Source organism: Anolis sagrei, chromosome X, assembly GCF_037176765.1.
Source record: "Anolis sagrei isolate rAnoSag1 chromosome X, rAnoSag1.mat, whole genome shotgun sequence".
NCBI classification, from domain to species: domain Eukaryota; kingdom Metazoa; phylum Chordata; class Lepidosauria; order Squamata; family Dactyloidae; genus Anolis; species Anolis sagrei.
The window spans coordinates 6,127,181-6,142,641 of NC_090034.1; the positions used below are offsets into that span (position 1 = coordinate 6,127,181).

At 43.0% G+C, this 15,461-nt stretch overlaps 1 protein-coding gene across 1 annotated transcript in view; it reads right to left on the reverse strand.

Annotated features, from left to right (window-relative positions):
- LOC132782174 (forkhead box protein K1) overlaps window positions 1–15,461 on the reverse strand; it is a 124,830-nt gene that overhangs the window by 9,788 nt on the left and 99,581 nt on the right. Inside the window, exons 3-7 of the mRNA XM_060786899.2 lie at window positions 8,912–9,068; window positions 5,424–5,570; window positions 5,140–5,333; window positions 2,376–2,542; window positions 1,411–1,695 (exon numbers count right to left, since the gene is read on the reverse strand). Coding sequence (XP_060642882.2) covers window positions 1,411–1,695; window positions 2,376–2,542; window positions 5,140–5,333; window positions 5,424–5,570; window positions 8,912–9,068 — 950 coding nt within the window. The remainder of the gene's footprint in view (window positions 1–1,410; window positions 1,696–2,375; window positions 2,543–5,139; window positions 5,334–5,423; window positions 5,571–8,911; window positions 9,069–15,461) is intronic.

Genomic DNA, 15,461 nt, shown 5'->3' on the forward strand with positions numbered 1-15,461 from the left:
CTTCTTTCCCTTTTTTCTTTCCTTCTCTCCTTTCTTCCTTCTCTCTTTCCTTCCCCCTTTTTCTTTCCCTCCCTTTCTCTCCTTTCTTCCTTCTCTGCCTCCTTCCTTCCTTCCTTCCTTCCTTCCTTCCTTCTCTCTTTGCTTCCATGCTTCCTTCTCTCTTTCCTTCCTTCTTTATTTCCCTCCCACTTTCTTTTCTTTCTTTTCTCCCCTTCCCTCCCTCTTTCTTCCCTTTTTTCTGTATTGTCATTTAGCTTTTCGTCATTTAGCCTTTGGGGGCTTTTTAAGTGTTTTTCTCTGTTTTTCAGTGTTTTTTGAGTGAAGGATATACATTGGGTTGTTAGGTGTATCGAGTCCAAATTTGGTGCCAATTGCCCCAGTGGTTTTTGAGTTCTGTGAATACCACAAACGAACATTACATTTTTATTTATATAGATATAATGTAATGTAATGTAATATAATATATTGTATATACATATAATATTGATAATATTATAATGTGTTATATATATATATATATATATATATATATATATATATATATATATGCTCTGTGCATAATGAGTACCTTAAAAACAAAAGAACCAATGAACGAAATCACACCAAATTTGGCAAGAAACGTTTCACAACACAAGGAGTGACCATCACTAAAAAAAAATGATTTTGTCATTTGGGAGTTGTAGTTGCTGGGATTTATAGTTCACCAATAATCAAAGAGCATTCTGAACTCCACCAACGATGGAATTCAACCAAACTTGGCACACAGGACTCCCATGACCAACAGAAAATGCTAAAAGGGTTTGGTGGGCATTGACCTTGAGTTTTAGAGTTGTAGTTTGCCTACATCCAGAGAGCAATGTGGATTCAAACAATGATGAATCAGGGCCACACTCTACACGAATACTCAATATCCCCAAATGTGAACACTGGTGGAGTTTGGGGAAAATACAATCTTGACATCTGGGAGTTGTAGTTGCTGGGATTTATAGTTCACCTACAATCACAGAGCATTCTGAACCCCACCAACGATAGAATTGGGCCAAACGTCCCACACAGAACCCTCATGTGGGCCACAGCAGCGCGTGGCAGTGGACGGCTAGTACAATATACTATTACTAATAATGATAATCATATATTATAATTATATATTATATATTAAATGTAATATTACTAATAATATTACAGTATAATGTTATAGTACAATGTAATATAATATATAATATTAATATTGTGCTATGATAATAATATAATATATTGTATTTACTTTTTACTTGTAAGCTGCTCTGAGTCCCCTTTGGGGTGAGAAGGGCGGCATATAAATGTCGTAAATAAATAAATAAAGTCACATGATATTGCTAGAACAGACCCACAAACATGATTCACATTTCCCTGCTGGATCAAGTTAATTACCTCGAGGCTCACCAGCCAAGTCCAGGACTGTCCCTGTGGCGGCTTCATGGCTGCCACTTGCTGGGCCCTGGTTGGTCAGGATATATCCATTTGCAGAGTTTGCAGAGGAGGTCACGACCCGGACCATGGTGACCGTCGGGGCTTGCTGGACCACATGAATGGCATGGCCCGAAGGCTGCTGGGAGGTCACAATGGAGGCTGGCATGTAGGCCACTGGCTTGGCCATGAGGGCTGAGGGCCGAGAAGGGACTGCCATGATTACTGGCTGGGCACTTACAGGCGAGCCTGGGGGAAAGGAAGAGGAAATGGGAGGAAATTGGTCAGAGGAGAAGATCCTAATCCAAGCAGCTCTGAATTCAAGCTTTTCAAAAAGAGAGATATCAGCCAGCACGTCAACTACTTAAATCCAGACATAGTTTTCTAAGATCTACAGAGACACTCGCTAGAACACCTCAGCAAGCGAGAGTTCAAAAGTGGCAGGCTCAAACCCAGAACCTCAACCAATGGCTGATACCCAATGAGAGACTCCCCCCTGGGCACACAGAAAACTGGGCAACTTGGAAGGCGCTGAACAGACTGCGCTCTGGCACCACGAGATGCAGAGCCAACCTCAAGAAATGGGGCCACAAAGTGGAGTCCACGACATGCGAGTGCGGAGAGGAGCAAACCACTGACCACCTGCTGAAATGCAACCTGAGCCCTGCCACATGCACAAGGGAGGACCTTCTTATAGTAACATCAGAGGCACTCCCAGTGGCCAGACACTGGTCAAAGGACATTTAATCAACTACCAAGCTTGCAAATTTTGTTTTGTGTCTGTTTGCTTGTTTTTGTTGTGTTAGAAATATAATACAATCGTCCGGTTGCCCCTGACACGATAAATAAAAAAAAGTAGAATGGAATTCCAGGTTCAACCAGGACGTTTTCCAACCGCAACAATTCTCTCATGCAAAGGAATTACTTACCAGGTGCACTTTGTGAATACCGATACTCTGGAACGGAGGCTAGCTTTGAACCAAAGTCGTGATCATGTGGAATGGGTGAGCCCTCCCTCGACAGGCACTCTGGGGTCTGGAGGCCACTTGTGTGAGGAGACAGCAAGCCAGGATGAGTGGGGGACGCAGGGGCACTCCTGGAAGGCACGGTCCAAGGGGAAAGTCACCGTTAGCTTACCAAAGATGACAACATTTGGATGCCAGCATGATGTGCAGAGTTTGGTGACATACAGGACTCTTTGGAAAATGACAATTCCCAGAATTGCACAGAACTGAGTTATAGCATATCAAACTGTATATACTCGAGTATAAGCCGACCCGAATTTAAGCCGAGGAAACTGGGAAAACGTATTGACTCGAGTCTTAAGTCGGGGGTTGGAAATGCAGCTGCTACTGTAAATTTCAGAAATAAAAATAGATACCAATAAAATTACATTAACTGAGGTATCAGGAGGTTAAATGTTTTTGAATATTTACTATGCGATAAACTGGCATTGTAAGTGGAAAAGGAGGGTCAACAAAAACAATATGGTATCAACAATAACTTTTTAATAATAATTATAATAATTGTAATTATAATAATTATAATCTATATATATATAAATGTAATATTCGTTTGTGGGATTAACAAACTCAAAAACCACTGGACACCAAATTTGGACACAAGACACCTAACAAACCAATGTATGTCCTTCACTCAAAAAAAATTTGATTTTGTCATTTGGGAGTTGTAGTAGCTGGGATTTATAGTTCACCCACAATCAAAGAGCATTCTTAACTACACCAATGATGGAATTGAACCAAACATGGCACACAGTTCTCCCATGACCAACAGAAAATACTGGAAGGGTTTGGTGGGCAGTGTGCTTTGGTTTTGGAGTTGTAGTTCACCTACATCCAGAGATCACTGTGGATTCAAACAATGATGGATCTGGACCAAACGGAACACGAATACTCTATATGCCCAAATGTGAACACTGGTGGAGTTTGGGGAAAATAGAATCTTGACATTAGGGAGTTGTAGTTGCTGGGATTTATAGTTCACCTACAATCACAGAGCATTCTGAACCCCACCGACGATAGAATTGGGCGAAATCTCCCACACAGAACCCCCATGTGGGCCACAGCAACGCGTGGCAGGGGATGGCTAGTAATAGTAATAATAATAATAATAATTATTATTATTATTATAATTATACATTTGTATCCTGCCTTATCTTATGGGGACTCAGGCCAGCATCCAACAGAGTAACAGGCAAACATTCAATGCCTATCTAAACAATGCAGAGCTAGATACAGATATATAATTATATATACTAATTTCACATATGCATTGCCTCCTGAAACGTTTGCCAATTCTCTCTCGCTACATGTGCATTGCCCTTGTGCAATATTTGCAAGCCCTATATATCTATATTCAGATATATTTAGATATCTCTCTATATATAATGATATCTATATAGGATTTGCAAAAAATTGCAAACATAGATAAAATTATTTTACATACACACACACACATATACACACACAGATATATAAGTACCTTTATATATTTATTGATATTTGTATCTATATAAGATTTGCAGAGACTTGCAAACATGTGAGGGGAAAATTCAAATAAAAATAATGTATACATACAAGTATAGAGGTACATGGAAAATAATGTATATAGACAGATATAGAGGTACATGGAAATCTCTAGATATCTATATGTATATATATTCTCCCCTATGAACCATCAAGGTTATTAAGATCTTCTGGAGGGGCCCTGCTCTCGGTCCCTCTTCTTTCGCAATCGCGATTGGTGGGGACGAGGGACAGGGCCTTCTCGGTGGTGGCCCCTCGGCTCTGGAACTCCCTCCCAATGGAGATTAGATCTGCCCCTTCCCTCCTCACTTTTAGAAAGCTGGTAAAAATATGGCTTTGGAATATTGCATTTGCAGAATGATGACTGAGTCAATAACTGCTGACCACATGGGTGGATGACGATGAATTTATGATTTATTCTGACAAACTGACCTTTTGTAAGTTGTATAATTGAATTTTAATTTATTTTTGTACTATTGTATTATGATGTTTACTGTGGTTTATCTTATTGTATTTTAATCCTATGCTGTTAGCCGGCCTGAGACCCTCTTCGGAGGTCGAGAAGATCGGGTTATAAAAGCTCAAAATAAATAATAATAATAATAATATATAGGATTTGCAAAGTCCTGCAAACATAGGAGAGGAAGACTTCCAAGGGAACAAAAATTCACATATAAAGTTAATACATTTAGATACACACACAAAAAATCCAGGAAATTGGGTGGGTTTGGAAGAGACCCATACAAACAAGGCGGACATGAAAAATATCTCCTTTCTCTCCTTCCCTCCCTTTTGACTGGAAAAGGAAACACACTGTCAAGGGAGGGGAAGAGGAGACAAAAATATGTCATATATTGAAAGCAATGGTCTCCAGGCTCCGCTGTCCGGCCTTGACCCCATTATAAGCCAAGGGAGGCTTTTTCAGCTCAAAAAGAGGGCTGAAAAACTCCTCTTATCTTCGAGTATATACAGTGCATTGATTCTACAGTGTCAAGGCACCCTTGGAAGCAAGTTCCAGAGTCTGGGAGCAGCCATCAAGAAGACCCTGTCCCTTGTAGCTGTGACAATGGTGGGACAGAGAGAAGGGTGGCTTCCTCCTACAGTGGAGCAGGAGATGGCTCTTGTCCTGCTCTCCAACCAAACTTACCGGGAGGAAAGAGGCCCAAAAGGGGTTCGGAAGCAGGATACCCCCCTCTGTCTCCGTTTTCGGAATGCCTGTTCCACCAGTTTGCCTTCTGAGGGAGGATCGATGCGCCAAAAAGAGCCCTTTCCCGGCTCCTCCTGAGAACGTGGGACTTTAATAAAATAACGGTTCAAGGAGAGGTTGTGCCGAATGGAATTCTGCAGGGAGCGAAGGAAAAAGAGGGTTATCCCAAAGCCAGCAAACGAACGAGAGCCGCGTTCTTGCAGAGCTTCCCGTGCGAGCCTTACCTGCCAGCCTTTATCAGCTGTCCGGTAATAAGGATAATGCTTGGTGATGTGGGCATAGATCCCACTTAGTGTTAATTGCTTGTCCTGGGCTGACGAGATAGCTTGAACAATTAGCTGGGCATAGGAATATGGCGGCTTGGATTCGTCCTGCAGACAGACAACACAAACACAGACACACAGGGGAGTTTTTAGCAGCTTCACAGTTCATTAATGATTTAGGTTGCAGCTTTTCTAACAAGGTAGGCGCCAACTATCCAGATGCCTTTCAAGGTAACACCAAGAAACAAGCAAGCAAACAAAAATCCCAAAACTGTTCTCCCCAACATGGAAATTCCCCATTTCTCTCTGTGCTTCTTGGGCCAATTCTTCTCCCTGAACACAAGCGCAAAGAGTTTTGGTGGAACTAGTCTTTTTAAATGTGTTGTCGAAGGCTTTCATGGACTGAATCACTAGGTTGCTGTGAGTTTTCCAGGCTGTCTGGCCATGTTCCAGAAGCATTCTCTCCTGACGTTTCACCCACCTCTATGGCAGGTATCCGCAGAGGTTGCGAGGTCTGTTGGAAACTAGGCAAGTGAGGTTGATATATCTGTGGAATTATGTCCATGGTGGGAGAAAGAACTCTTGTCTGTTGGAGGCAAGTGTGAATGTTGCAATTGGCTACCTTGATTAGCATTTGCAGATTCAAAGCCTGGATGGTTGTGGCCGGGGGAATCCTTTGTTGGGAGGTGTTAGCTGGCCCTGTTTGATTCTTTTTTTTTCCTTTTAAAAAATAAAGGCTAAAAATCAAAATAACATTTGCCATCACATAAGTACTGCCAGCAATGGGGCAATGCAGTACACCATTGTTTTCGTGGCTGGTTTTTGGATTGCCTAGAGGCTTTGGTGGCCCCTGGACATGATGTGAGACTGGGTCAAGTATTTTTGTACAACTCATAAAAGTCGGCGGTTTGAATCCGGGGAGCAGAGTGAGCTCCCGTCTGGAATGAATGAATGAATGAATGAATATATATGTGTATGCGTAATGTTCGTTTGTGGGATTAACATAACTCAAAAACCACTGGGGGAATTGACACCAAATTTGGACAGCGTACACCTAACAACCCAATGTATGTCTTTCACACAAAAAAAATTGAGTTTGTCATTTTAGAGTTGTAGTTGCTGGGATTTATAGTTCACCTACAATCAAAGAACATTATGAACTCCACCAATGATGGAATTGAACCAATCTTGGCACACAGAACTCCCATGACCAACAGAAAACACTAGAAGGGTTTGATGGGCATCGACCTTGAGTTTGGGAATTGTAGTTCACCTACATCCAGAGAGCACTGTGGACTCAAACAATCATGGATCTGGACCAAACTTGGCACGAATATTCCATATGCCCAAATATGAACATACATGGAGTTTGGGGGAAATAGACCTTGACAATTGGGAATAGTAGTTGCTGTGATTTATAGTTCACCTACAATCAAAGAGCATTCTGAACTCCACCAACGACTGAATTGGGGCAAACTTCCCACACAGAACTCCCAAGACCAACAGAAAATACTTAAGGCCATCCAGTCCTACTCCCTTCACCAGGGCAAGAAAACGTAATCAAATACTGTTTACCCACAAGCAGAAAGAAATTACATATATTAGAAACCAACACATTCTCATTACTTTATTTTCCAGATCACTAGACTGGGCCACAGCAACTCGTGGCAAGGGACAGCTAGTATATATATAAAAGACCAAGCAGGAATCCAAAATCTGCTCTATAGAGTTATAATGCTCAGACCACTGCATTAAGTTAATATTTGTCTGCAAAGAATAATTTTAGTGGTTCCCTCCACGTAGTCTGGAGTGTTGACTCACCAAATGTTTTGAACTTTGATTCCCATGGAACCTTGCTATTGGCCTTACTCTGCTCCCTGGATTTGAACCGCTGACCTTTCGGTCAGCAGTCCTGCCAGCACAAGGATTTAACCCATTGCACAACCAGGGACTCCATGTTTGGTCAAGAGGTATTAAAATTAACTAGGTATTTTTAATTACAAAAATGTGAGTTAAGCACAGAAAGGGTTAAATGGGTGCAATGTCTCAGCAAAAGCTGTAGTTCTATAAAAGCATGTGTGCCTGTAGCTTAGAAGCCCTCAGTGTTAGTGGACCTCAGTGAGAGAGCCCTCAGTGTGAGGTAGGCCTCAGTGGGAGAAAGTCCTCAGTCTGTGTGAGGTCCCTGTGGAAGAAAGGCCTCAGTGTGTTAGTAGGACTCATTATGAGAAGGCCTCAGTGGTAGTTTGTCTCAGTGGGGGAAAGGTCTCAGTGTGAGAGAAGCCTGTGTGAGAGAGGCCTCAGTGGGAGGAAGGTCTCAGTGTGTTAGTAGGCCTCAGTATGATAAGGCCTCAGTGTTAAGTTTGCCTCAGTGGGGGAAAGGTCTCAGTATGAGAGAAGCCTGGGTGAGAGAGGCCTCAGTGGGAGGAAGGTCTCAGTATGAGAAGGCCTCAGTGTTAGTTTGCCTCAGTGGGGGAAAGGTCTCAGTGTGAGAGAAGCCTGTGTGAGAGAGGCCTCAGTGGGAGGAAGGTCTCAGTATGAGAAGGCCTCAGTGTTAGTTTGCCTCAGTGGGGGGAAAGGTCTCAGTGTGAGAGAAGCCTGTGTGAGAGAGGCCTCAGTGTGAAAAGCTTCAGTGAGAGGAAGCCACAGATTGAAGGTCATTGTGTGTGAAGCTTCAGTGTGTGAAGCCTGCTGTGTGTAAAGTTACTGTGTGTAAAGTTACTATGTAAGTTTGGTGTGAGAAGAGGCTCTGTGAGAGCAAAGATGTTTATCTGCATAAGAAAGAAACCTTGAAGTTAAGAAGGAAGTATAAAGAACTTTATTTGTATTATAGAAACCTTGTTCTTGTAAATAGTGCAAACATATTATTTTACTACAAAAAAAGCCTCCTGTAGAAGATATAACATTGGTCTGTGTGTTTTTGTCCTTTTTTCACTTTGGGCTACTGGTGCTGTGTGACGCTGCTTATAATAAGTTACTCTGCTCTGCATTCATGGGGATTTTCTTTTCTTAATAAGACTAACCGCCCAGCAGAAACCCAAGCAAGTCACTCTCTCAGCCTCAGAGGAAGGTACCCTCCCACACATATCTTGCCAAGAAAACCTGTGACAGGCTTGCTTTGGGGACACCTTAGGTCAGTGGTTCTCAGCCTGTGGGTCCCCAGGTGTTTTGGCCTACATCTCCCAGAAATCCCAACCAGTTTACCAGTTGTTAGGATTTCTGGGAGTTGAAGTCCAAAATATCTGGGGACCAACAGGTTGAGAAGCCCTGGTCTACAGGGTATTCAAACAAGAAAGGGGGTATCATGCACAAGTCACTCTTTCTTGCTGTGGGTATAACAATTTAGGAAGTGGAGATCTGTGGACCTGCCTTGAGCTCATGAAGAAAATGGACTAAAAAACCACAGTGGTTGGAAATAGGTAGACAGAAGAGTCTAGCTTCTTGGAACACACCTTTGGGCTGTCTCCACCTGACGCATCTGCCTGCTGCTCCGACGTAGCCTTTGCTGCATATTCAGCCGCCAGCTGCAGGTCCGAGGTAACGTTGTGGGTAAAACGGTATCCTGAGGAGCCAGCACCGCGGGGACTGGCCGGGCACGAGTTGGGAACACTGTGGAAGGAAGAGCGATGGAAGAGAGAGGGAGGTTTCTTAGCTACGTGTTAGCAATGCACATACTTAAAATATTAATAATGCAAAGATACTTCACACTTTATACCATTATACCACCTTTCCGACATATTCTGCAAACCAGTTGGCTGAAACTGAAAATCCTTAGTGTATTCCCTAAGGAACCTGGCAAGAACAGTGTGAGCTGAATATACAGAAAAAAAGCTCAAAATCCTTTGCAAGCATTTAAGTTCCTTGAAGAAAAGCCTAGCCCAACAAGGTTATGTTGGTGGAGGATTTTCACGTTGATACAACACCCCAAAATGTCCTTTCTATTAATGGTATGCCAGTAGAGCCGTGGCAGGCTGATAGAGGTGGAAAAATCACAATGAGGAGACGTGCCACAAGATGGCACTCATGGCACGAGCTGGAAGAAATACATGCCAAGCAATAAAACAGAAAAAAATATATGAATGCTTACTTAAAGCAGAGGCTCTTTCAGACCAAAGAGGAGTCATTAAGATGTGGGAGGATTAATAAGTAAATCAAAACCCACCATCAAATAACTATGACCTGGAGAGAAAAGCACATCTGGGGGTGCAGAATGGCACAGGGACCAGCCGGAAAGGTACAAGGCACATTGAGCGTTTTCCTTGGCCCTTCACCTGCAGTCTGCCTGCCAAGAGCATCACAGCTGAAGAAACAGGCAAAGCACTCTGATCAAAAGACCACTGCAGTTGTGTATCCCGCATATGCCAAGCCCCTATATTCACACAATGACACACGTCTTGAGAAATCAACTGGCACCCTTTAAATGCCACCAACAGGGAATGCACCAAAATCTATCCAATGAACTTGTGCACACTGCCAGGAGGAGAAAAGTGAAGGCTGAGCATCGTGATGAAAGAAATCCCTCCAATGCCCACGCAATGCCTCCTTTGCCATCTTTATGTCTGACAACGTTGGCACAACTCAACATGAACACCGGTAACTATAGTTTGGGACATAAAAGCTACACTTGTGTGGATGACACACAATGGTGTAGGCAGAACAGCATGAAAACAGAGCTCTGAGAAGTTACTCTTTTGGATTTATGACTTTCAGAAGCCAGCATGTCTAGTTTAACTCTGCACTGTGTAAAGAACTACCTACTTTAATGTTCAATGTTCACGGTAATTGGCCCAAACCCAGCACCTCAATTCATGGGTGATACCAGATGAGAGACTCCCCCCTGGGCACTCAGAAGACTGGGCGACTTGGAAGGCGCTGAACAGATTGCGCTCTGGCACCATGAGATGCAGAGCCAATCTTAAGAAATGGGGCTACAGGGTGGAATCCTCGGCATGCGAGTGCGGAGAAGAACAAACCACTGACCACCTGCTGCAATGCACCCTAAGCCCTGCCACATGCACGATGGAGGACCTTCTTGCGGCAACCCCAGAGGCACTCCAAGTGGCCAGATACTGGTCAAAGGACATCTAACCAAATACCAAATTTACAAAATCTGTGTGGTTTTTTTCTTTTTTTTCTTTTTCTTTTTAATCTCTGTGTTTGTTTTGCTCTGTTAGAATTGTAAAACAATGGTTGCTGATGACACGATAAATAAAATACGGTAATTGGAGAATGCTGGGAACTACAGTCCAAAGACTACTTTTCAAAGCTGAGCATGAAGGTCAACATACTGTGGGAGGGACATAGTTTATGCCTTTGGAACAAATAGCTAGAAAACCAAGGAATTGGGAGGAGGGGGTTACTAAATCCATTTCACATGCAAGGCTAGTTCAAAGCCAAGACATTTTGATGTCTGAAGAAAGTGGAACTACCCAATGCTCCTTGTTCTATACTTAGGCTTTAAAAGATAGGTTCCAGCATGTTGCAGTGGATTTAGAGTTGGAATATGAGCCATTCAGCAGTGGAACTCTCTGCCACGGAGTGTGGTGGAGGCTCCTTCTTTGGAAGCTTTTAAACAGAGGCTGGGTGGTCATCTGTCAGGGGTGATTTGAATGCAATATTCCTGCTTCTTGGCAGAATGGGGTTGGACTGGATGGCCTATGAGGTCTCTTCCAACTCTAGGATTCTATGACTTTAGAGGACCAGGGTTTGAATCCTTGCTTGGTCATGAAAGTCTACTTGATGACCCTGAATGAGTCATGCACTCTCAGCCCCACCCTAACTCTAACTCTAACCTGTGACAGGTTCTCATCAGTGTCACCACAAATCCACAACAACTTGTAGACACACAACCAGGAACCATTCAGTCCCGGCCCTCATCTATTCAACCCACTCGTGCTGACTCAAGAAGTGGGTCATTTCTTTCTGCTGGCCATTTGTAAACAAGGCTTGCAAGAGAACTTTTGCTCTCTGAACTGGTGCCTTCAAACAAAAAAGCAAACAAAACTGGGAGAATGGGTCTAGTTGTGAATATCAAGACACAACAAGAACCGTGATGATCCAGACCAGTGTTTCTCAACCTTCCTAACGCCACGACCCCTTCATACAGTTCCTCATGTTGTGGTGACCCCCAACCATAAAATTATTTTCGTTGCTACTTCATAACTGTAATGCTGCTTCTGTTATGAATGGTAATATCTGATATGCAAGATGTATGTTCATTCACTGGACCAAATTTGTCACAAATACCCAATATGCCCAAATCTGAATGCTGGTGGGGTTGGAAGAGGGGATTGATTTTGTCATTTGGGAGATTTATAGTTCACTTACAATCAAAGAGCATTCTGAACTCCACCAACAATGGAATTGAGCCAAACTTGTCATACAGAACTCCCATGAACAACAAAAAATACTGGACAGATTTGGTGGGCATTGGCCTTGAATTTTGGAGTTGTAGTTCACCTATATCCAGAGAGCACTGCTGACTTAAACAATAATGGATTTGGACCAAATTTGGCACGAATACTCAATATGCCCAAATGTGAAGACTGGTGGAGTTTGGGGAACATAGACTTTGACATTTGGGAGTTGTCATTGCTGGGGTTTAGAGCTCACCTACAATCAAAGAGCATTCTGAACCCCACCAACAATAGAATTGGGCCCAACTTCACACACAGAACTCCCATGACCAACAGAAAATACTGTTTTCTCTGATGGTGTTTGGTGACCCCTCTGACACCCCTTCACGACCCCCCCAGGCGTCCCGACCCCCAGGTTGAGAAATGCTGATTCAGACAGAAGAAAACTGGAGTGTCTCAAATCTTCACTTTCCTTTGCAAAGGCTGCCTATGGCTGGATGCAGGAGTCTAGATGAAGACAATGCAAGATAGCCCAAAAAGTCCTACGAGGGAATGCCAGCATTCCTATGCCAAAGGGTTCTACATGGAAGAGAAAAACTGCATTTTCTTTTACTCCAGATTGAGTCACTTGCGATAAACACGGTCTCCCAAAAGGGAAGTGCCATGGGAAACTAGATTCCTAGCACTCAGCAGTTGCAACAACATTTCGACTACCCAATTAAACAATGTATCAGCCTACTTGAGACAGTAAGAAAAAGAACCTGGACCCGGGTTTCTACTGCTCTCCTCCCTCCTAGAAACTTTAATATGTTGTCAAACGCTTTCATGTCCAGAATGTTTCCATAAACCCACTTTGGTTGGGATTCAATGTTTACTTTTAAGCTCTTTTTTGTATTTATATTTGAATTATTGTATGTTTACTTTTAAGCTTTTTTTATTGTATTTCTATTTGAATTACTTCTAAGCTTGTTATTGTATTTATATTCGAATTATAGTCCCACTGGGACTCAGGGTGGTTAATAATAATAATAATAATAATAATAATAATAATAATAATGGGTTGTTGTAGGTTTTTCCAGGCTATATGGCTATGTTCTGGAGGCAATGTTTCTCCTGACGTTTCGCCTGCATCTATGGCAAGCATCCTCAGAGGTAGTGAGGTCTGTTGAAAGTAGGAAAAACGGGTTTATATATCTGTGGAATGACCAGGGTGAGACAAAGAACTTTTGTCTGCTGGGGCTAGGTGTGAATGTTTCAGCTGATCACCTTGATTAGCATTCAATGGCTTGGAAGCGCCTGGGGGGAATCTTTTGTTGAGAGTGATTTTATGTGCCTGTTTGTTTCCTCTCTGTTGTTTTGCTGTTGTAATTTTTGAGTTTTTTAATACTGGTAGCCAGATTTTGTTCATTTTCATGGTCTCTTCCTTTCTGTTGAAATTGTCCACATACTTGTGGATTTCAATGGCTTCTCTGTGTAGTCTGACATGGTGGTTGTGAGAGTGGTCCAGCACTTCTGTGTTCTCAAATAATATGCTGTGCCCAGGTTGGTTCATCAGGTGCTCTGCTATGGCTGACTTCTCTGGTTGGAGTAGTTTGCAGTGCGTTTCATGTTCCTTGATTCCGGCCATGAAAGCCTTCGACAATACAATAATAATCCTAACTGGCTTGCTTTGACTTTTCCAGGCAGTATGGTCATATTCTAAAATCATTCTCTCCTGATGTTTTGTCCACATCTATGGCAGGCATCCTCAAAGGTTGTGAAGTCTGCTGGAAACTAGGCAAGTGGGGTTTATATATTGTGCAATGATGTCCAGGGTGAGAGAAAGAACTCTTGTCTGTTGAGGCAAGTGTGAATGTTGCCATTGGCCACCTTGATTAGCACTGCAAAGCCTTGCAGCTTCAAGGCTTGGCTGCTTCCTGCCTGGGGGAATCCTTTGTTGGGAGGTGATTAGCTGACCCTGATTGTTGTTTCTTGTCTGGAATTCCCCTGTTTTTGAGTGTTGCTTATTTCTTTACTGTTCCGATTTTAGATTTTTTAAAATACTGGTAGCCAGATTTTGTTCATTTTCATGATTTCCTCGTTTCTGTTGAAATTGTCCAAATGCTTGTGGATTTCAATAGCTTTTCTGTGTAGTCTGGCACGGTGGTTGTGAGAGTGGTCCAGCATTTCTGTGTTCTCAAGTAATATGTTGTGTCCAGGTTGGCTCTGCTTCAATCTGAGAAGTCAACCATAGCAGAGCACTCGATGAACCAACCTGGACACAGCATATTATTAGAGGACACTGAAAACACCTCCCAACAAAGGATTCCCCAGGCAGGAAGCAGCCAAGCCTTGAAGCTGCAGGGCCATTCAATGTTAATCAAGATGGCCAATGGCAACATTCACACTTGCCTCCAACAGACAAGAGTTCTTTCTCCCACCCTGGACATTATTCTACAGATATACCCACTTATTTCACAATGCAAATCCCTCCAATTTCTTACTGATATGGAGGTTATTCTCAGTTGCCTAGCCACAAAAGCCATCCCTTGAGTCGGAAAATAGCTGGGAAATTTTACTTTTCACCATCAAGGCATAATTTCCTGGAAATTTATGCTGTCATAAAAATCAACTATTTTACCAGAAAACGTTAACCACAAGCTTAGCTGGCTGTGATCAATTTATCCCTGGATGTGTCAGTTTGTCCTAGATGCAGAATTGTTCATGCACATGCATAATGCTTTGCCTAGGGAAAAAAACACACACTCGGGCAAGTATGTCTATTTTTTGACTTTGAAACACCACAATATTTGTGCATTTCCCTCGCAGAAGGAGAAGCAAACACGGCAAAACCCACCCGAGTCAAGAGCCACCTGCTTTGGGATAATACCAAGAAATGAGACAGGATCTTCTCATAATCCTGTCATGATTTACTTGATAAATCCCACAGGTAATGGGTTTGCCATACAAATTAAACGATATCGGAGGAAAATAGCAATGGGTGGGGAAGTGGGGTGGGAGGCTGAGAACAAAACACAAAGCTTTAAAATATAATGCTACATACTAATACCAAACTTAGTCACTCAAAGGTAGAATAGGGACAATAAAATGTTTTGGTGGGGAGGAAAAAGTTTCGCTAGTTACCAGGGGAGCATTTGCACAGTTAAAACTTGTGCGCCAGCTGCACCCGTACCTGACTGGCACAACCTGGGGATTACAACCAGATACAGTGAAGACATCTGCCCTTGCGCTGTGCTACTCTGCTGCTGAGTATGCATGAGTATGCATGCCCAGTGTGGAACACATCTTACCACACTAAAACAGTGGATGTGGCTCTTAATGAGACATGCCACATTATCATGGGGTGCCTGCGCCCTACACCACTGGAGAAATTACACTGCTTAGCCGGCATTGCACCACCTGACATCCGCCGGGAAGTAGCAGCCAATAGTGAAAGGACCAAGGCAGAGACATCTCCAGCTCATCCCCTGTTTGAGTATCAGCCAGCACGTCAACGACTTAAATCTAGACATAGTTTTCTAAGATCTACAGAGACACTCGCTGGAACACCTCAGCAAGCGAGAGTCCAAAAGTGGCAGGCTCGAACCCAGAACCTCAACCAATGGCTGATACCAAATGAGAGACTCCCCCCTGGGCACACAGAGGA